Source organism: Egretta garzetta, unplaced genomic scaffold (assembly GCF_000687185.1).
Source record: "Egretta garzetta isolate BGI_Z169 unplaced genomic scaffold, ASM68718v1 scaffold430, whole genome shotgun sequence".
NCBI lineage: Eukaryota > Metazoa > Chordata > Aves > Pelecaniformes > Ardeidae > Egretta > Egretta garzetta.
This window is the reverse complement of record NW_009258267.1, coordinates 274970-298078: the sequence shown is the minus strand read 5'-3', so window position 1 is coordinate 298078 and position 23109 is coordinate 274970. Positions and strand designations below refer to the sequence as shown.

Sequence of the window (23109 nt, the reverse complement as noted above, 5' to 3'; positions counted from 1 at the left end):
GCTCTACCTGCTCATTGCCACAGCACTCACTTCATCGTGAGCCTTGCCCCGTGCCATGGCGTGTCCCTGACAGGAGGTCCATAGGACATATCAGCCATGTTTCCCTTGCCGTGTCCTCCTGCAACCAGATAGCAGACATAACAAACCTCCTGCATTTGCACATTGACTAGTACTTTCAGATTTGATAGACTGGCCACGAACGTGTCCCTTGCTACAAATGGGCTGAAAACATTCAGCTTCTTGGGGTTATGGAATGCCTTGTAACCAGTTACTTTCTATAAAGGCAGGCAGAACCCATGTGAATTCTAACCTCTCCAGAAAGCAGCTATGCTCAAAACGATGGTGAGAACCTAAACTTAGTAAAAGGCAGGCGAGCCTTTCGCTATGATGGTCCATTATGCTCAATCTCCCCACTTCTAGTCTGCAGACTGGGAAATACACAACCAAGGCATCAGAAATAGTGTGGCCAGAAGGACTAGGGAAGCGATTGTTCCCCTGTACAGACATTGAGGTGCTGGAGAGCATCTTAAGAAGGGCAATGAAGCTGGTGAAGGGTCTGGAACACAAGTCTTATGAGGAGTGGCTGAGGGAACTTGGGGCTTTTTAGCCTGGAGAAAAGGAGACTGACGGGAGACCTTATCGCCCTCTACAACTGCCTGAAAGGGGGCTGTAGTGAGGTGGGTGTTGGTCTCTTCTCCCTGGTAATGGGCAATCGGATGAGGGGAAATGGCCTCAAGTTGTGCCAGGGGAGGTTTAGGTTGGACATTAGCAAAAATTTCTTCCCCGAAAGGGTTGTCAGGCACTGGAAGGGGCTGCACAGGGAAGTGGTTGAGTCCCCATCCCTGGAGGTATTTCAAAGATGGGTAAATGAGGTGCTTAGGGACATGGTTTAGTGGTGGGATGGCAGGGTTAGGTTAATGGTTGGACTCGACGATCTTAAAGGTCTTTTCCAACCTAAACAATTCTATGATTCTATGATTCTAACGCGCATCGCAAGAGGTGGCAATCTCTTCAGCTGTCAGCCCATTGGCTTTAGCAAAAGAGTGCACTGGACAAGGACTAACACCAGTTCACTCAGCGAATGAAACCCTGCTGCTTTGAGGGGGAGGAATCCACAGTACGAAATGACTTTTCGAGAAATGAGCATAATTGTGAGACATTTTGTAGTTGTAATGCCTCGCGGATAGATTTGCATTTGCATATCACACACTAACCAGTCCCTCGTGCATCATTTAAACTCTCTTCACACAGGCAATGCTCTGTCAGTTTTCATAACCCAGCTGCCTGTACAGGAATTGTTCTGTTTTCCCTCCCGGAACTGTGTGTGAAAGCAGAAATGTTCTGCACTCACAACTGGCTTTAGGGAACGGGTATTTTTGTGAAATCTCCACGAACTCAGAAGATATTTTGCCTACGGATTTAACAGGAGCTGCTACATAATGCAGTAATTCTTGCATTTTATACTTAGCGAGAGCTGTTTGTTTCTCCTCTTTGAAGCCATCATTAGCGTCCAGGCTTTTGATATCTGCCACATAGTCCTCAGCAGAGACATGAGCATACAGGCTAAACTCTTTTCTCTGTCAATACGATGAGGCGTCCCAGTGTTGCAGGCTGCTGTTCTCATTCCATTTCTGCAAGCCTCATCATCGCTCCCTGTTCCTCCGCAGATCTGGGCCAGCATGGCCAAGCCTTAATGTGCCTGTCTGTAATTTTCTGTAAAGCATCAGGCAGCCTCAGCGGCACAGCCAGACTCCGAAAGGACAACAGTTATTATACACCAGTACACAAGGCTTTAGTACTCGTGCATCTACTCTGTGTCAAGGGTTTTGTGGCTCCTGTAAATTGGAGGAATACAGGAGTTAATAACTATGAAGCTATCGCTAATAGTGGCCGCCTTTTGCTTCAGATGCGTGCGCCTGCGCATTTGTTACTGATGGGCTGTTGGCCCATTTCCACTGGTCAGGATGGCTCAGTGCATTGGGTTTACAAGGCAAGGTTTTGGTAGTGGGGGGGGCTACAGGGGTGGCTTCTGTGAGAAGCTGCTAGAAGCTTCCCCTCTGTTCGCCACTGGATGAGGCCAAGTCCATCAGTGACAGTTGTAGCACCTCTGTGATAACATATTTAAGAAGGAAAAAAACCTGCTGCGGAACAGTAGCTGGAGAGAGAGGTGAGAGGATGTGAGAGGAGCAGCCCTGCAGCCCCCCAGGCCAGTGCAGCAGGAGGGGCAGGAGGGGCTCCAGGCACCAGAGCAGAGATTCCCCTGCAGCCCCTGGTGCAGCCCATGGTGGGGCAGGCTGTGCCCCCGAAGCCCATGGAGGCCCACGGGGGAGCAGATCCCCACCTGCAGCCCAGGGAGGACCCCACGCTGGAGCAAGGGGATGCCCGAAGGAGGCTGTGACCCCATGGGAAGCCTGCGCTGGAGCAGGCTCCTGGCAGGGCCTGTGGCCCCATGGGGAGAGGAGCCCAGGCTGGGGCAGGTTTGGTGGCCGGGCTGGGACCCCGCAGGGAACCACGCTGGAGCAGGCTGATCCTGAGGGACTGCACTCTGTGGGAAGGAGGGACCTACGCTGGAGCAGTGGATGAAGAACTGCAGCCCATGGGAAGGACTCATGCTGGAGGAGTTTGTGGAGCACTGTCTGCCGTTGGAGGGACCCCTGTGATATGGGTCAACCCACATCACTCAGTCATGCACTTTGCTTCTCACTGGAGCCACACAGCCTCCCTTGCTGTCCTGGGATCAACCTGCCTTCCATGCTGATAAAGTGGTACCCTCAGGGGAAAGAAAAAAGGGGTGGTTTACCACCCCATCAGACCAAAGCATCCCCTTCAGACACCTGTGTCTTTCTGCTGTAGAGCCTTGAGCCCTGTGCTGGGAGAGTGAAGAGCATCACCAAGCTGCATGGTCAAAAGCTGTGCAGTGGGGAAACACGCAGCAAGCCCATCAGTATCCTAATGTCTCAGCTCACTTCCATGGGGCAACACTCCTGTAAGGCTGGGCTGGAAACAGCCAAGCTTAGGGAGGGGGCAGCACTTTGGGGGAAAGGCCGTACCCAGGCTCTCCAGCCCCTGTGCTGCCCCGTGTTTATTATCATCCCCAGCATGATTATGTGGTTAAACTGAAAGCCTCTCAGGAAAAGGGAGGTGGTGAGCCTGCCCACGAGCAGCTGTAGCGCTGCAGGACTGGCAGTGCATGCCTTCTCCATCCTCCCCGCTGGGGCCAGGGATTCAGGGAACACAGGGCAAGACCTTTCCTGCAGAGCCAGCAGTACAAGACTAGCCACAGGAAGGGAGGGTCGATAACACTTTCAAGCCATTTTTTTACTTTTTTCTGCTACTAATGCTGGAGGAGATTGGGCTGGATGAAGGCTTGGTTCAGATGTTTGAGGAAAGGAGGGTGCAACAGCAGCCTTTTCCCTGACGCAGCTGCACTCCTCTTGCTGCTCCTGGGAGGCTGCACCAGCCAGCTCGCCCCACGCAGAGGGAGAGACCAGCACCGCTTCTAATGGGTGCACCAGGCAACTGGAAATCACTGTCCTCAGTTAACTACATGCACTTTTGTAAAATGACTTAGCTATGATACCAGAACCAAAGGAGGTTGTGTTTTTCTGCTTAGCTACGATACCAGAACCAAAGGAGGTTGTGTTTTTCTGCTTGATGTTTGTAAGAGAAAGTGAATGGCCAGCAGCTAATCAAACTGGCCGGCACAGCCTCCTCTTAGTTTCAGGGATAAAAGACACAGCTTTGATGCAAGCAGCAAATGGTGAAAAGTGCAAAGCCAAACACGACTGCTTCAAACTTCAGCATTTGCCTGCCACAGATTATTTTTGCAGAATACCAGCGGGTCACTCGCTCACATGGGTAAGTATTACCTGGCAGCAGACTTATCATTGATTTCATACAATTGATTTCTCAGCCTAACAGTAACATACTAAATATTTTCTTTTAAAAGAACAAGTGTCATGGCAGGAGAAAGTAAATTATTCCAGGAGCCCACTGCTTTAAAGACCAGAAAACCTTTCAGAGATGTGATTTTTTTCACTGCCTGATGGAGAAAAGGGACTTTTTTGCTCATTAGTGCTTTCCAAGCAGTTATTTTATAGGTATCAAACTTCCATATTGTCAAACCAGAATTCTTCATTAAAGAGATCTTGCATAAGATTGTCTATAAACTGAACCAAAGGAGATGATAGTAAGTACTAAAATACACAATGAAATAGCACTGACTGCCAAGCAAACTGACAAACTGACTTCAAACTAAGATTGTTTTTCTATTCTTATTTTACTTCATTACAAGTCATTTTTTGTTTACCCTGGAGAGAGACATGTTTCTGGTTTTGCGCACCTGCTGTGCCGCTCCGAATCTGTCCCCTCGTCCCTGGAGCGCCAGGGCTCTCAGAAGACTTGCGTCTCTCACGGCCAACTTGAACAGAAATATTGCACAGCCACGTTCGTGGCCCATTTCTGGACTTCCTACCTCAGAGTTCATCAGAACAGCATTTGGCAGAGGCAGCTGCCTGAAACTTATTCTTTTACCTCTTCAGCCCTGGAGTCTGCTCAGTCCTTCAGTTTCAGTTAACATGTACGCTGGTAAAACGCGTGTATTTCTATTGGCAGGATATGGGGCAAGAGGAAAAGGGAGTGTGTAATGCCCTGGCCTCACACGGCACCCTATTCAGAGCCCGATTTGCCCTCCCCATGCAGCTTGCTGACAGGGTAGGTAGCAGGAAGGCCAAGGGTACCCAAGAAGTACCCAGCTACTGCAATAGTAAAATCAGTAACTGGGAGCTCTCTTGGTACTCCAACACCACGCATGGGCTCATCCAGCACCGATTTATCTAAGAGGGGCTCCGAAGTGTCCCTGTGCCCCTGTGCTGTGATGCAGGGATGTGGCTCACATACCTGCTCCTCCCTGGGATTTGGGAGCACACACACTGCTGAGTGTGTAATTGTAACCCAGAGCTTTCAGAGCTCAGGAATAGCTTAACTGCTAGGAAAAGAGAAATGACTTACCTGTTACTCTGCTCTTTTAGGACCTCATCCCATACATTTTGGCTGTTGGTCCTACCTCATTGCTACTGGCCCTCTTCCGAGGCATCCCATCTGAGTCTTCTGGCTGAAGAGTAGGTCCTCACCCCCCCATGCCAATCTTAATTTGTTCTGCCTCCTCCAGTCACCATCACCTTTTTCTATGTAAAAAGCCATCTCTTTTCTCAGCATCACTGATGTCTGCTCTCCTCTGGTCTTCCCACTGGAGTTCCCTGCTCTGAGACCCACCTCACTGTCATTTTATCTCTTCCCTTCCTCTGTCGCACACGGGATGATACCAGTTCTGGCTGCCTTTCGTGCCCTTTCTTCCACAAGACCAAACTTGTGGCATCTGTATGGCATCCTCTGCACTCTTGCCCGGTCTCCAGCTGCTCTCATTGTAACACATGGCTGATTTTGTGGGCCAGGGAAACACTCAGCATCCCCTCTCACCCCCGCGGCACGGTCTGCCCATGGAAGTCTGTACTCTTCTTCAAGTTTTTTCTGTTGAAGCATTCTACCTTTTTAAATGGAATGTTTTACCCTTTGGATGAAAGTTTCCCATCCCTTGATGATCAAATTAGTTCAGAAACTCTTTGAAGTATGTTTTGATAATAACAGATTTCTGTTCCTCCAATGTTACACACTTGGTGCTTATACAGACCTATTTAATATGATAACCTTATCGCCTCCTCACATTAGAGGAAGTTCTGAGTTGAAGAGTTAATCAAAATTTAATTTTCTCAAAGTATCATAGATGAATGCTCCTGAACTAAATTTGTGTACTTTCTGCTAGTCAAATAGACACAAAGATACTGAGGGAGGAGGAGGAGGAGGAGGGAGAAAGGGGACATGAAGAGTATTTCTGATTAAATAAATTCCTATCCTGGGAGTTGATTTGACTATAATTTGATTTTAATAAAAACGGTTATTAGTTTTACATCCAGTTTTCTAAGAGAAGTAGAAATGGGTTGCACATCAACTTTATTTTGGGGTTTTTTGCAATATTGGAAAAAAAGATTTTTGTTCCCTCAAGTTCACTGAGTGTCTTCCACATTTTCACACTTCTGGATGCACCAACATCACTGGAAGGTTCTCATACTAGTGCTGGTTACAACATGCTCATGTACCCCCCTACTGCTGATTATGGATTGAAATAAACCAGATTAAAATGAGCCCTGACTGAGAAAGCTGTTTTGTAAATGTCTCAATCAACTTCCAGCCTCAGCCCTACAGATCTCTGCACCTGAACTGAGGTTTTGGCTTGTTGGGAAGCTCAGCGGACTCTCCCCAGTGAATCAGAAAGAGCCCTGACCTCTATTCCCACTGCAAACGTTAACTAATTGATCCAGATGTCAGCGCAAAGAGTATGACTTACCTCTGTACGTGAGACAGGGAGACGGGGTCGTGAGGGAGGGAAGAGGAAAAGGCTCCTTGCTCATCTGATGAAGACCGTCACAGCTAGTAGGTGCTGCCTTGATTTCTCCATTGCAAGCGTGACTTACAGGGGCAGGACTGCCCTATCCATCGGTCGTCAAGGCTGGTTTCATACAGGGATGAGCATACAGGCTTGGAGCGGAGCACTGCCCTCAAGCAGCACGAGTGGAGGGTCAGCTGCGGGGCGCAGGTTTCTCTCAGTCTCATGTCTGATGGTGGGACAACTTGAAAAGCAGGTAGGTAGGTGCAACAGAGGAGCGCAAGCTCGAGGAGCTATGCCATAAGCACAGATTGTAGGAATTTGATGCTGGAAACAAAGGGATACAGGTGAAATCTAAGCTTGGTAGGGTTTGTGAACCTGGGAACATGCAGCAGTCCTCAGGCAAGGTGAGAGCAAACTTTGTGCCATTACGTAGAAGGACAGAAGTGATCGAGCTGCTTAAGGCATTTCAGCCCAATGTCTCCCGTGCAAATTAACAGAACTGCTTGGATTTAGGATTTGATTAGCGTTCCAAAGGAAAGCAATATAATCGATGGAAAATAAATGGCTCTTGACCACCTAATTGGATACTTTTAATGAGATTATAAATTTGATTGACCCCTGCAAGAATTTTCATGTTATGAAATTTACCCTCAATAAAAATATTTAACACTCTGCCTACAAAATCCGAGTAACACAGGGGAGTAAGATAAGATGATACACATCTTATCGATTGAAAAATAATTGGGAGGAAACACTGAAAAGACAGACATCTGCAGGACAGATGCAAGAGGAGCACACAGGACTTCTGCTCTCATTCTCTTCGTTGACTACAGATGAGTCCTAGGAAATCAGCTTGCTGTGCCAAGGCCTTTGTGAATACTCTGAGGTCATAAGACAATTACACATTACGCCAATATAAAAAGTCACACCTCTTCAGCACACCTCTTCAGCACAAACCCAAGGAGCTGCAATGCTGAGGAGCGGGGATCCTGAAGGACTGCTGCAGTGAACAAGCAAGCCAACACGAACTATACAGCATGACGTGCTGGCTGGGCGCATCAACCTGCTCCCTTAATGCTTACAGAGGGGAGTACTGAGCAGGAGATAGAGAAGTTACCGTACCTCCTGAGGTGTGCTCAAAAGCCAGATCTGGTTTGGTATTCACATTCAAGCACTAGCAAGTCAGAATGGTTGAGAGAAGCACCACAAGAATTGCACGCAGAACAAGCGGTTTAGGGTTAGGGTTAGTTTAGTTTTAGATTGGACATTAGGAAAAATGTTTTCACCAAGAGGGTTGTTAAGCATTGGAACGGGCTGCCCAGGGAAGTGATCGAGTCCCCATCCCTGGAGGTATTTAAAAGATGGGCAGACGAGGTGCTTAGGGACAGGGTTTAGTGGTGGTATGGCAGGGTTAGGTTAACGGTTGGACTCAATGATCTTAAAGGTCTTTTCCAACCTACACAATTCTATGATTCTAAGCACATAGCAGCAGTGGAGGCAGGATCTTAATTAGAAGAAAATTTCAAAAATGAAGATGGGCTTTTTAGTTCTTGAAAGATGCCCTCTAGACAGCTGCAACCTGAAAAAGGAAACTGCCCTATTATGATACAAGTGCCGGAGTTGGTCCAAATAGGTGGGCTACCAGCTCTAGGGTCACGCTGGATGATAAATGGGAAGAGAAAACCCATGCAGACCTCTTGCACAACTTCTCATGCAACTACTCATTCAGTTTCTTTGTGGTTCTAGTCACAAGAAGAGCAAATTGTACTTACAAATGGCATAATGGATCATGGCCACAACTGGGCTGGGGGACTCCTACCTGAGAGAAAAGCCTCTGACCTCTGAAAAATGTGGATAGTTTTATTGGAGGACTGAACAGCAGTAACACTACAGCATCCTTGTGCTAGCACTGGTACCAGTAAAGCACAGGTGTTAAAAGTAAACATGTCCTCAGGAAAAGTATTTGCCCTGGTTTCAGCTGGAACAGAATTCATTTTCTTCCCAGCAGCTGGCATAGTGCTGTGGTTTGGATTTAGCATGAGAATAATGTGATAACACACAGACGCTCTGGTGTTGCTGAGCAGTGCTTACACCAGTCAAGGACTTTTTCAGCTTCCCCTGCTCTGCCAGGTGCCCAAGAAGCTGGGAGGGGGCACAGCCAGGACAGCTGACCCCAACTGGCCAAAGGAGTATCCCATACCATATGACATCATGCTCAGTATATAAGCTGGGGGGAGGCTGGCAATTGCCGCTCAGGGGACGGACTGGGCATCGGTCAGCACGTGGTGAACAGTTGCATCACTTGTTTTTCTTGGGTTTTGTTCCCCTCTCTTTCTCATGTTGTTTTCCTTTTCATTACAATTTTTCTTTTTAAATTTCAATTATTAAACCGTCTTTATCCCAACCCATGAGTTTTCTTACTTTTGCTCTTTGGATTCTCTCCCCCATCCCACCGGGGGCAGGGATGTGTGCATGTGGCTGTGTGGTGCTTGGTTGATGGCTGAGGTTAAACCACAACAGTATTTTAAACCATTGACTTTATTAAAATACTTAATACACAGTTTGCAGAGGAATGTACTTACATTTTCTGGAAACTCCACTGAAACCAAATTTTAATTATATATTTAACAAATGACAAAACAGTGGATGAATTCATGCTGTACACCAAAGAATAGACAAGGTAGGGTTTTTTTATCATCATTATTTTCCTGGCACAGACTCTTCTTTGCTTCTTGGCTTCAATCTCTTGAATATCTAGAGGCGCGGGAAGGAGGTTTGCATTTCTCACACATTAAGCCCATCTGGTCCGAGTGAAATTCCATTTGTTTTCATCCAGTTCTTCTTTCGACCCTTCCCCAGTAGCTTCCTTTTCCAGAAAAGCAAAGGCGATTGACCTCTCTAAAAAGCTGCAGGTCATAGTGCAAGAAGAGTTTGACAATCAAGTGTGAACGTGGAGGTCTAAAGCTTCTCAGAGTCATTACTCTTTCAAAGTATCCATTTCAAGTTGAGTGTGGAAAAAAAAGACACTGTCGAAATACAAGGGCCACAACACATTCATGGGCTTGGTGGAACGCATGTGGAAGACAGCCTGTGGTGCTGCAGCTCTGAAGTAAAAGGCCAGCCAGAAGCTCGGTCTTGTTGAAATACAAGATGCAAGGGCTGGGAAGGAGAAAGATGGAAATAACCTGGATACATCCTTACAAGAATGAAACATCCTAACCTCATGGCGAAGGCTGTAATCACCAGAGACACTGCAATCGCCGCACAACCATGAAGATCAGTGACAAAGCGCATGTTGTGACAACCTCAATGGCAAGTATAATCTGGGGGAAATTATTTATACCGAGTGAAGAAATAATTAATGGTGTGTTTCAACGCAAGATGCACAGAGGCTGCATAGGTTTTTACATCAAATTCATAAGGCTCTTTTTAGGAGATAATTTTGCAACCTTGCATAGGTGATATTATATCTTTTCTATAGATAATATGCAGAAACTATGTACATTTGAAAAAAAAGAACTTTGATGAAGACATATTTTCCCCTCAAGTTTTACCGTAGTATAAAAAGTAACTTACATATCTCCTTCAGTTCTCTAAAACACATATGGAACATCCCAGAAAGAGACACTAGGAATGCCATCCAAATGATGCCGTGTGCATTTACACAACAGGTTGAAACAATTAGAGAAGCCACCACGAATCATAGTCGTAAAGTTTCCATATGGAAAAAAAAAATGCAGGAGTTAATTTTGCTTACAAACATTAAAACTCATTTAAACAGAAATGCATTTTAGTTATAACAAATTAATAAGCTTCACTAATCAGATTGCTGAATGAATGGACGACTCACACACCTAGTAAACTACAGAAAAAGCCAATTCGATCCCTGCTTGATAGATGTGCAGTAAACTTTAGAATCTGCATTTGGTTTCCAATTAAACCCAGCTCAGAACAACTCGTCCATTAGACAACCAGAACGCAGCTTCTCATAACTAATACTATCAACATCTGCCAGCGCGCTGCAACAAAAGCCAGCAGGGCATTCGTGCGCTTCTGCATTCGCTATGAAAGTCAATCAGCGGATGAGCACGGTGCCGCAGGACAAGGCAACCCCACCTTTGAAGATGAGCATCCTGTTCCCCAGGACACTCGTTTGCCCCCCTGAATGGTGCATCTGTGCCCTGCAATTGCCTAAACCAGGAGACTGGCTGTCTGACGTGGCTCTCTTCCACCTGAACTACTTTCTCTGTTACACAGGAGCTGCCTGGCCTTTCTTTTGCCATTTTGTGCCTGGATCTAAGACATCATGATTAGCGCTGCTTATTACTCTTGCGTGTCACAGTGATGTGTACGTTTTAGTAATATTTACAATGGTATCACTGTGGAGAACTAAGCCCTGTACGAGAAACAGTCTCTTAACAGAGACCTTAATACTAAGGATTTGGTGTATTCCTTATCTACAGATAAACTTAAAAAGGCAAAGCTAAAATCAGCCCACTATACATTTGGTGCGTTAGGTTCAAACGGGGGAAAAAACAAACACCCGGCACGTTTCCTTTTGAAGGGGTGCTATTTACAAGAAGGATTCACTTTTTTAATATTTCAACAACAAAAACCCAGCTAATTTTGCAATTAGTGAAATCTAAGACGGCTTAGTTTTTAACCAACACAGAGCACAAACGACATTGCTGTTTGCTGTTAAACACAAGTCTCAGAAATGCAGAGAAACTATGATCAATTATACTATGGGTAACAAATCGCAACCAGTTGAGTAACAATAATAAAAAAACACTTCTGCTTTTTTTTTTTAAACACAACCTCTAAAAAGTACAGCATCCCAATGTTTTCTCAGTTCCAGATTACTGAGGTTATAAATTAAAGGTGAAAAGAGATCCATATATAAACAAGGCAGCTTTCCATTGACTTCATTGTACTGTTCTTGTCTAAACCTTTGGAAATTTCATCTTCAAATACCATACGGTAAGGTTGAATTTATCAGTTACAAAACAATGTCCATTCGTATGTGGAATTTGAAAAAAACCACCAACAAAAAAACCCTCAAAAAACCACACCCAAGTATTTACAGCAATTCAGATTTCTTTTTTCCAGCCTTCACACTTGCATTCCACCTTCTGCAGGACTGTAAACACGCTATCCACTGAGACCAAGGTCTTATGTGATGGTACGCGGCCTTTTGGGCGGTGGGGGCGGCATGAGTTCAGTGTCAGGATCGAGGTGGTGTTTCCGCGTCTGTCCTTGAGAAGCTGCTGTACATCTATCAATGAACTCAAACAGCATCTCCTTCGTGACTGGATTCTGGATGCTGTTGCATACAGCTGGGAACAAAGAACGTATTCTCAAGTTACTAAACCCATTTGTTGTAGTTGGCACTTCAATAATTTCATCCCCTCTTTGCAAAATAAATAACGTAATTTGGCTCAAGTATTCAGCCTTAAACACGGACTTTCACAAGATGTCAGGAGTCAAGTATCTCTGCTTTGCTTTGCCCCCCCAGAGAGCAAAGCAGTGTAGTGGGCCTCTACCTCATGGGAATTGCTCTTTCTAAAACCAACAAAAGGCAGGCCTGTATAGGTTTCATGGGGCAACTACAAAATCACCAAAGCCTGACATCCTATAGAGGCAAGCAACAGCAACGAAGGCCTTGTGAGACCCAGTTTTAACACACCCATCAAATCTGAATAGCTAGAAACAAGACCGGCTTAATATTGAAAACCTCTGAATTAAGGTAGCTTCTTTTTTTCACCACTAAGTACTATAAATACCATAAACCCACAATGGACAGTACTTTTTTTTTTTTTTCAAGCCATATACCTTCACGTGGCTGGAAGACTTGACACCAAGCAAGCTGCATGTCTAGCACACCAGACCAGATGGAGGAAAGGCCACAGTGCTGCATGGCGGCCAAGGCATGCATGTATAAGCACACTTGGATTACTTCACGTGACTCCCCAGGTCATAGTTTGTAAATAACGGCCCACAGGATTTCATAGAACAAATAAAAAGGCTTACTTCTGTTAAAACAAATAAAATATTTTTAATACTTTTCCTGTGTAACTTTATACTCCTCTAATTAATCCTCTCGAGCCACTTAAGTAGGAATCCTACGACTATCTTGGAAGAAAGCACAAAGTCATTAGAGAATAATTTATAGCATGTAAGGATTGGCCACAGGTTGGATACAATTTCCATGCAAAACAATCTATTGACCCCCTAGAGTACTAAACATTAAGACTCCTCAAAATGTACTTGCAATGTAGCATTGTTGCGAATAACCATCAATATTTAACTTCCTGACTCTTAAAAACACTCCTTTCTCTCCTGCAGAATTCCAGAACCATTCAAAGCATTACTTTACAATTAATAAAACACCTTCCAAGCATTATTTTATTATCTCAATTATTTCTTGGCAAAAAGGTGCTTTAGAAGTTGTACTGTATGCGACTTAGCAGTTGGAAAGCATTATGGTTATCAGTAATTTAGGAATAGAATTTGTGCCACAAGGCAGCCGGTATAGCTCTATATCAACTTTTAAGGGCTGTCCTAGCTTAATCACTCAAAAAGCCTTTCCCTTTTCAATTAGAAAGGTATCAAAGGCCAAAAGCAAGGTGGAGACGGGTACTTATTTTGTCGCTCTTTCAACCCTGGGGAAAAATAAATAGTATTTTTCATCAAGAGAAAGCAAATAGAGGAGAAAGGATCTAGGGAAGGGGACAACAGAAGTCTCAAATGAGAAAAATACAACTTTTGGAGATTTTGAAAAATGGTCAAAAGGGAAAAATTAAAGCCAAAAGAAAACTTCCTGTTCTGAAAATTCCCATGGAAAAATTGAAATATTTCTTACAAAACAGTTCTTCCTGTAGCAATTAATTTTCCTTTAATTTTTATTTAGGAAGTTCATTATGTTTTGGCAGGGGAAAAAAAAGGAGTTAAGAATAACATAACTGCTCTACAAATGGAGAAAATAAGAAGAGAAAAAGTGCAGCTGCATACGCTCTTACGAAGGAAGAACAGAAGAATGTGCTACTCTTCAAAGAACAGAAAACTCCAAGGAAAATTAACTATTGAAAAAATAAGGTGAAACAGAGAAAAGAAATTGAGGTCACGGTGACAAAGAGATGTCCTTGTACTCGTATGAATTTTGTGGCCGATTACTCTTTTCCAACAGGTCTGCTCTGCAAGTATTTCAGCTATGTTCTGTGCTGGTTCCCTAAGGTGCCAACAGATTTATTATCTCCTGGCAAAATGACCACATTGTGTTTATTCAAGAAAAATCTACTCACTGTTCAGGCAGAAATACAAGTAGAATGGTTCAGAGAAAATCCTACATCACCTATGCACGCCTTAGTAAATAGCATGGTCTTAAATATGATTAAACTTCATTTTGGCACTTAACAAAAGTCAGTATCGATATGACTATTGTTATTCAGCCTTGCACACTTCTATTCAAACTCTTACACTTCACCAGAAAGTAATCAACAACCTTTAATTTACAATACTTGGCAAAATGTGTTTTGGTAGAAGAACATAAAATCCTCACAATTCTGCAGGGCTATACCCCCACCATTCATTTGTTTGCCTCTTCATTGTTTGTACAACTATTGTAGAAAATTAAGATGACATTTTCTCCTATTAATTTCCTAGCTCATCTGCCAAATAATGGTTTTGGCATTTTGAATAGAGGTGAAATTATAATGGATTTTTTGTTCAACAAATTCAACTCATCACGTGCTGGTTTGCGTTACATCCCAACAAGCCAACGCAATCCTAGGAACTGACGTTTGTTAGTTAACTGCTGTTGCAATGCTATTGTCCAGAAGAACTTTCCTGGGTCTCACTTAAGAGGTGTGCCCTGCCATGTGAATTCTCTTTGAGCAAGTCTTTGCAGTTCTACAAAGACTTTGGCACTTGCTTCTGCACTATCTGTAAAAGACCACATCAGAGTATGCACGGACTTCATCAAATAGCCCTGAAGCCAAAGGATTCATGCTATATAAAAGCTAAACATGACATAAGCATTTGCAAGATGAGATATTACTATAATAAGTTAGAGAAGCCAGGACTCAAACTAGAAATGAGAACACAGAGTGCCTTTCCTCCTTAAACTGGAACAGAGTTGAAAAATTAAAATTTGAGCCTGAAAAACTTTTAAAGCAAATTACTCACCCATGGCAGTGCTGTAGGCATTTGGAAAGCTTTTGTCTACTCTCTGTCTCATGAAGACCCAGCTGTTGTTTTCAAACTTGCACTCTATAATTTTATTGTCGTACTGTTTCAGTTCTTTTGTCACCTGTTTAAAAAAAAAAAATTGTTTGGGATAAGCATATTTTTTTTCACATTTTTTGTTATCTTTCTTCTAGGGATAAATAATAGAAGATCAAAAGCTGCCCTGCATTTTTCAGCAACATGCCTCCATTGTACACAGAAGAACTGTACAGACTACATCTCCATAATACATATGCTCAGCTACCCAAACGTTTTAAAAATACTTTTCAAATCTGCTGTCAATATACAGCAATTATATTATGCTAAAACATCAGCAGCTCTAACAGAGGGGAAAAAAAGTCACTTCTGGCCCAAATGCAAATAGGTTTCCATGGGAATAAACTGCTTCCAGTGTAAGTGCTACTGCCAGCCTAAGTACACGAAATGTATTATCCATGTTTCATCAACCTTCTTTGTTGAAGGTCTCAAAGCCAAATGTCAGATTTCAATAAAAGAAAGAGCTTATGGAAAATCTCTCCACTCTTTACGTTACTGAGGATTTTTCTTTTCTTTTTTTTTTTTTGTCTTCATTTGTCTTTAAAAATTAAGATTGTACCTCTGAAGTAATGCGTGATCTCAATTCACATATGTTCTGAATCTCCTTCAGGCCTCTCTTTATCGATTCATAGATTTGTTAGCAACCAATATCCTGAGCTATTTGTCTTTCTATCTGGCAACGCTGTGTGGTTTGGAAATGTAGTTTATATGCATTGGACTTCCTAGTTGTTTTGGCTACTTCATCCTATGCATCCTAATCTATGATACAATGCAAAATTTTCAAGTAGCCATGGTAACCCGAGAACCTTATCTAATGCTTTAACAATTTTACCCATCTACTTTGTTCCAAAGGGCCTCTTCAGAAGTATAAAGCTGTATTTAACTGCTCGCTGCCTTTAGTTTGCTATAGTTTACCAATGAAAAGCTGCACAAGGTAATGTAACACTTTGGATTTGGGATCTTTACGCCTAAGTGCTCTCATAAAAAGGGACTGGTTATTGCAGTTCATTAGCATAATTTTTCACCTCTGTTGTCTACTTGCTCCTGAGCAGTGACACGGGAATTTGCTACTGTCAGAGGGATGCAGATTTGAAAAAGGCCGTAACTGTCTCCAGGCAGCTTAATAGCACATACACTGGAAAAGCCCACGAACCTCTTTTCCATTAATTCCCAGATAAAGGCAATTAATTCATGAAGAGGAACTGAGCACGGACTGAGTCCCCCTACACTGCACAGTACAGGATTTCTCCTTAATTTGATAAGCAGAATCCTAACATTTTTCTTGGTATTTACCCTGAATACTTGTGTTCAAGTCCCTCCCAACCTAGGACCCTTCCAACCTAGGATTCTATGATTCCCAGATAGGCAGCCCTGGGATTTTACTTGTCAAGTGAACACAGCACTGTAAGACAATTTTGTTAAACCCGCTTGCAACCAAAAGCCTGTCCTGATGCAGGACTGACAGAGTCAGGTTTCCATGTCACACGTTACTCCTTCGTCCATTCCATCACCTGCAAAGAGCTAGGGGCAACGGGTGCAAACTGAAACATAAGAGGTTTCAGTTGAGTATGAGGAAAAACTTCTTTACTCTAAGGGTGACAGAGCACTGGAACAGGCTGCCCAGGGAGGTTGTGGAGTCTCCTTCTCTGGAGATATTCAAAGCCCGCCTGGACGAAGTCCTGTGTAGAATGCTCTAGGAGAGCCTGCTTTAGCAGGGGGTTGGACTGGATGATCTCCTGAGGTCCCTTCCAACCCTTGCGATTCTGTGATTCTGTGACTTCTTTCCATCCACCTTGAACAGCTACAAAAGTCCAGAAGTTTGACTGACACACATTTGTGGACGCATTTATGTCCCATTAGGTGTATGCAGGAAAACACGGCATCCTTTCCTAACTCGCTATGGATACATAAACCCAGGAAGAAACTCCTGGCTGCGCGGTGCCTTGGGAAGGTACGGTGCTTTGAAAACAGCTGCCTAGTGGAAGCAGGGGCAGCAGGGGGTATGAGCGTGTGTCTCACTTTCTGCCAAAGCAGGGAAATGTTAGAAGGATCACCTGCTAGAGAGAGAAATGTATAAAACTGCAGGCAATGACTTCGACTAACCAACCATCGCATAAGGCTTTCTCATGGTTTATCATTCCTCTGGTGTTCAGATGCTCAGAACAGCAATAAATTAGATGGCAGCTTTATCTGACTGGGGCAATTAAGCAGTGTTATTAACTACCTAGCTACTTCCTTGGCCATTCATTAGCAATCTGGAAGACAGATCTTTCCACAAAATATGAACAACCTGACAAAGCACTGACTTAAATGAATTTTCCCGTTAGAAAACTGGTGATCATAGTCTTTAACAACTGCAAGTTGTAGTAATTATTTTACAAAGGAAGAAATACAGCACCTACTCTTCCCTATACTTTGTTACGTGACCTCAGTCTCGTAAATGTACTTACTGTAATATTAATGAACATTTTAGGAACTGCTGGGCATTTGATCAAGACTGCAAGTACTCCAAGCAAAACACACTTTTCAGCATTAAAAATACTCTTCTACTATTGCATCTCAGTAGACTTCTAAATGGGTATTGTTTATGCACAGGACTGAACAAGCCCATAGCGATACTTGTATCTGTAATTCACACCTTACATCTACCTATCACTTGCATGCTACTTTCTGGTATTTCAGCTTCAAAGTGGGACAGGGAAATGGTCAAATTTAGCTGTCTTGAATCTCCTTCCCTTTGGGAATTCATTCTGAGGTGCTCAGAGCAGTGCCTCCTTGAGTCTCCCTTTGCACTACAGGGTTCACCCCTCCTTCTCCCCCTTAAGTATTACAGTCCATAGGAGTATCTAAATAATGCACCATCCTTTCTCTTCCTGAGAGGCACCACATCTAGCTAAAGCTTTCCAGAAACAGGAGAAGTGTCTTAGGAATGACGGCAGTTCTTAGCCAAAATGCTTATCCTCAGCAGCAGCGATGCTTTTGGTACAGTGCCAATGCTTCTGCCACGCTGTTGATAAAATGCCTTGAACCATCATTCAGCAATTTCAAGACGGAAACTCCCACCACACTAAGGACTCAATGGAGCCTCCCTGAATTAAATATTTATTCCCTAGCCTATTTTCAGACAGCCAGTCAGACTTAGAAGCCCAGAGGATCACGTCTTGGACACAGGGCTGTCAGAGGTGGTGTGTATCAGAACAGCATCTCTGGGCAAGGACGAACACTGACCTGTACACTATTTCCATTTCAAGAGGAAGGAAACTGGTCCTTGGCAGGAACACTCACTGTTCCCGAACTTCATTTGATCCAGCTATCAGGAACCCGTGTCCAGTTCTGGGCTCCCCAGTTCAAGAAGGATGAGGAACTGCTAGAGAGAGTCCAGAGGAGGGCTACAAAGATGATGAGGGTACTGGAGCATCTCTCCTATGAGGAAAGGCTGAGGGAGCTGGGCTTGTTTAGCCTGAAGAAGAGAAGACTGAAAGGGGATCTCATCAACACGTACAAATATCTTAAGGGTGGATGTCACAAGGATGGAGCCAGACTCTTCTCAGTGGTGCCCAGCAACAGGACAAGAGGCAATGGGCACAAACTGAAACATAAGAGGTTTTAGTTGCATATGAAGAACAACAACTTAACTTTGAGGGTGACAGAGCACTGGAACAGGCTGCCCAGGGGGGTTGTGGAGTCCCCTTCTCTGGAGATATTCAAAACCCGCCTGGACAATGTCCTGTGCAACCTGCTCTGGGTGACCGTTCTTTAGCAGGGCGTCTGGACTAGATGATCTCCCGAGGTCCCTTCCAACCCCTGCCATTCTGTGTGTGATTTTGTGAACCAGCCCACCTGCTGCTATAGATGAGCTCCCTCTTGGAAGCTGATTCACTACATCACTGCTAGATTGCAAGATGTGATTGGAAAAAGTGGGCAAGAGCTGCATCCCCATCTCAGCAATAGCTCATTATGAAATCAGACTGGATGTGATACAAGACCATTGCCTAAGGATGTCAGATTACATGAAGATGACAGCTAATCTTCCTCTCCCTGCTGAGAAAGGCTTCCCACTGCCATCATCAGCTGGGCTATCCACTAGGAAAAACTTTGGTGGGGTAAACTTATTCATTTTTCTAAGAATGGTGACAGTTAAGGTTTAGGAAACCTCCCATTTTCCAGTCTCTCTCCATCCCCTATGCTCTGAAAGAAATTCAAAATATATTAAAAAAAGTGAAATATCTAACCCATCTCAAATTATCTCGCCTGGCAGAATAAGAGAGCCATTTTGAGACTGATCACAACGGTGTGTTCGTATGCAGCCACATTTTATGTTAATTTAAGAGCAAAATGCGAAAAAATATCCAGCTGAAAAAGAGGAGAAACCATTTATATCGAATGCAGTTAGCTCGAGTCCCGTGAACATGCCTGCATCACCTCTGCTGACTACCAGTGGCCAAGACTTTTCTGTGTATCTCCCCAGTGCACTTGATCATCAGACTAGTCCATCGTTCCACCTGCTGAGTCATTCTTTCATTTACTTGAAGCACACATATTTTTTGTGAAGACTTCACTGAAACATCAGCCTCACCACCCTTAATCCCGAAGGAGAATGAAATCCCTGGCCAAGCCGCTACTTTATATAAGAAGTATTAACAGTGAGAAAGTAGACTTTAAGGTAATGAAGTTACTATTTCAGAATGCATGTCTACAATGGCCAAGCTTAAACTTTACAAAACACATCTACCTTCCCCATATTCAAGTTCTTTAGAAAGAAAAAAGGAGATAAGCTTTTAGATAAATGGAGACTTGACTGAAAGAAGCCCTGTGTTTCCATATGCATATTTTTTTCAAAGCAATTGAAATGATTTTAGCTCAGTAAATAATCCCCTTTAAAGAAAGTGATGTTTGTAAGCAAAATCTTAACACATTCTATTTCAAATCCTGTCTTTCTTTAAATGCCTTTTTGTTGCACTTTCCCCTCTATTACCAAACATTTATAGAAAGAAAAATCATTCTATTGCTTATTCCACATCCCTAGCCATCAGCCTATTTCTAAGATCCCAGAAGAAACGATCATAATAGTAGATGCAGAATGTTAACTTCCATGAGAGAACAAATGAGCAAAACCAGCAGTTGAAATCTTATGAAATTAAAAAGATCTTTATTTCTAAATACGGAATTAAAAAAAGGAACCATAACACACAGGCAAGATAGTCTAAATGTAATAGCTTTCCATTTTCTGAGAAGAATCTGCCTTTTCTTTTTATAGCTGACATGTGCACTGAAGGCATTCCTTTCTGATATGCTCAAGTACAGAAAACTGCTTGTTTTCTTCTTTTAAACACAAGTTCCAATGCCTGGAGGGGAGAAAAGTTTAGAGCTGCCACATAAGGCCTGGAAAGCACTTCTTCCTCTCTCTGATATCGTAACTAACTTATCCCCATTAGGATCCATTCTCACAGCCAAAGCAAACAAGTGAAAGCAGTACATCCTGAAACAAATGATCAGCTGTGTGTTCAAGGGGGAGAAACCTTTTGGTTGCTTCCCAGTCTCCCACTTCAGGAGAACCGGAGCCCACACCTTCTCTAGTCAGCCATCCTACAAAAATTAAACCACATTTTTCTAAGAACCATACAAAAAATACGGCACCTGTGAGCTCCTTGTCCTGAGGGTATTGGGATACATTCAGCTGCAAATGACAGTTTAGGAAATAAAACCTCTCTAGCAAAATAGCACATCTCAAATCCTGATTTTTGCATTTCTCTCAAATGCTGTGACTGCCCACAACTGCGAAGTACTATAGACTTTATTTCTAAACTTCTCAAGCAATATGGAATGTCCTATACAATGTCCTAGAGAGAATTAACCTGCCCACTGGTACTATGACTCCATAGCAGTAAGGGCATCATCTGGAGAGCAGGGAGAAGCAATGACAACAGTCAGGGAACAAGAAGAACAATTAGATGGGAATTTGAGGAAATGAAGAGAGGGGTCAACACTTCCTGAAGGAATAGGATGGAGACATAAAAAATAAAGAAGCAGCAGTAACAAAATAAACAGCTGCTGAAGAGACAAAGATAAGCCAAACTCAAAATGAGATCTTTTTGAAGACTGAAGACTTAAAGGTCACAAGCAAACCCCAGGGACCTTCATGTCAAACCAAGGCAGCTTAGAGGAAATGAGGAGTGAGAAATAGGGCTCCCATTTATTTTGAGGACACACCTAAAGCAAAGCTTTGTAGTGTGTGATGTTAGTGCATGCTCAGCGCTTCCAGAGGAATGTGCGTATGGATAAGGACTATCCTGGGAAAGCACTTCTGACACATGATTACGGATGAGGACACGAATAGAAGAAATTCTAATGATTTGACTGAGAACATCCCAGAAAGTCAGTAGCCATGCAGTTATTGGAGCCCCCAGCACTTACAGGGCACAACGCAGCACCTAATACAGGTCCCAAGTTGTTCCTTCAGTGCTTCCTCCTAATTCTCGGGCAGCTTGTTCAGATACTTTCAAAGAGCTTTTTTCCCCCTTCACATGAAGTATCTCATGTGTTCTGCAGTAAGATTTCTCAAATGACTATAAGAATTTAAGAGATGGTTATTAAATGCCCATTCATACCATTAGCCTACACAGGACCACAAATATTAATGCTGTCAACTGGTAGAAGTTAGTAAGTTAACTGCTTCACATTTTCATTCAAGCCAAAACAAATTTTGTAATGCATCTTAATATCCATTTCTTAATCCAATTCAAGAGATTATTTTATCAAAAACATAGATTTTTTGAAAGTAAAATAAGAGCACTGGTAACCAATTCTGTGCTAAATTAAACATACTGATTGTGTTTCCTTTTAAGTAATATATTACCCAACAAATGGTTATCAGCTTGGGTAAACACAATGCAGCTGATATGTCTATTTAACATTAAAGAAGCCTTCTAAGCGTAACTACGCTGTTTCTTGTGTACATAGGAAATGGAAATGCTCCAATTTTGAGATCTCATTCCTGGAAAGGAACATTAAGAAATATAAAAATTTTAACATTTTTGTTCACACCAAATTAAACCACAACACTAACATCAAACACTGGAGAATCATGGAAAAAGCCAAAAAGAAAATTAACGTTTCAAAATCGCAAGAATGAGGCTTTTTTAAATTATGGATTTGGGTGTTTTTTTGACTTGCAGTGTCTAGAACTCATGGTTTGCGATTTATTCTTTCTTTTTTACATACAATATTTTCTCAGAGAATCTCTCATTCTTCCATGTAGTAATTTCAAATATGGATACCATATCCTCATACACAGAATGGGTTGGAGTCCTGAGCTTTTCTTGACAACCAACCGATGGAAACATCAGAAATAAAAAGCCTTCCTCTTATCAGTGATACTACAAGTTTAACAACTTTGTGCCAGCTGGAAATAGATTTCTTACTGTATCCTGGAAGGTCTCCCATATACCTGACCTTGCAACACCACCTGAACTATCTGTAAGAACCCAATGTCCTCCTGAGCTTTGTTTGGGACTCTCAGAGGAACACTGGCATCTACAACAAAGCAGGTAACTGGTAACTGCCAAGACCACCATGTGGAAATACATCTGTTTGCACAAATGCTTTGCTTGATGATGCACACTCTTCAAGATACTCTTTTTTATCTACTTCCCATTTAACTCAACAGGAAAACCTGGTCAGCCACAGCAGACCACCAAACTCTCTGAACACTTTTGGGCAATATAACTCAGGCATCTACAGTACTCAAAGAGCAGTTGACCTTCCTGCTAGACTTTCCCATCTCCACTGAACTCCTCAGGGAACTTTAAAGCTTTTCAAGAACCTATTTTCTTTTAATCGTTGTCAAGAATGGGAAGCAGAGATCCGAGGGTCCATACACATCTTGAACAGTTAAATGAAACAAAGTAATAAATGGTTGTCCTCCTAGATTGATACTCCTTGCCCAGGCATACTAATCGTCACAGGTCTATGGATTAAAAGAAAAAAGATCTCCGTGTACATCTTCTGTAAAAACTGAGAAATGGAAGAATTCTGTGCTGAGTGAGGACTCATGGAGCTGGTATACCTCCACTGCGATGAGTTCTTAAATAGTCATATTAAAAAAACAGCTCAAACAATTCTGACCCTCAGCATGTGCTGATGAAAGAGGAAGAAACTCTAGGGGATGGGGGAACTGCAGTAAACCACCCAGGCATTAAGAAAGCAGTAACAGAGCTCTCCAAGCAAGCGCCAGTGCAAACTTACTGCAGAGAAGATGCATATTTGGTACAAACACGAGCTTCACCTGCTCTACAGCTCATGAATTTGTCAGAAGAGGTAAGAACAGTGCTTCAGTGCAAGCACCTGGGGTTACTTTGCAGAGGCCACGGACAGCCAGCTTGGAT

At 43.1% G+C, this 23109-nt stretch overlaps 1 protein-coding gene across 2 annotated transcripts in view; it reads right to left on the bottom strand.

Annotated features, from left to right (window-relative positions):
• Positions 1-9022: 9022 nt before the first annotated feature.
• The window catches only part of RNGTT (RNA guanylyltransferase and 5'-phosphatase), a 188331-nt gene continuing 174244 nt past the window's right edge, over positions 9023-23109 (bottom strand). For both annotated transcript variants that reach the window (XM_009648891.2, XM_009648884.2), the window contains 2 exons: positions 14630-14753; positions 9023-11781 (listed from right to left, as the gene is read on the bottom strand). In XM_009648891.2, the coding sequence (XP_009647186.1) occupies positions 11618-11781; positions 14630-14753 (288 nt within the window). In that variant the 3' untranslated portion in view covers positions 9023-11617. The remainder of the gene's footprint in view (positions 11782-14629; positions 14754-23109) is intronic.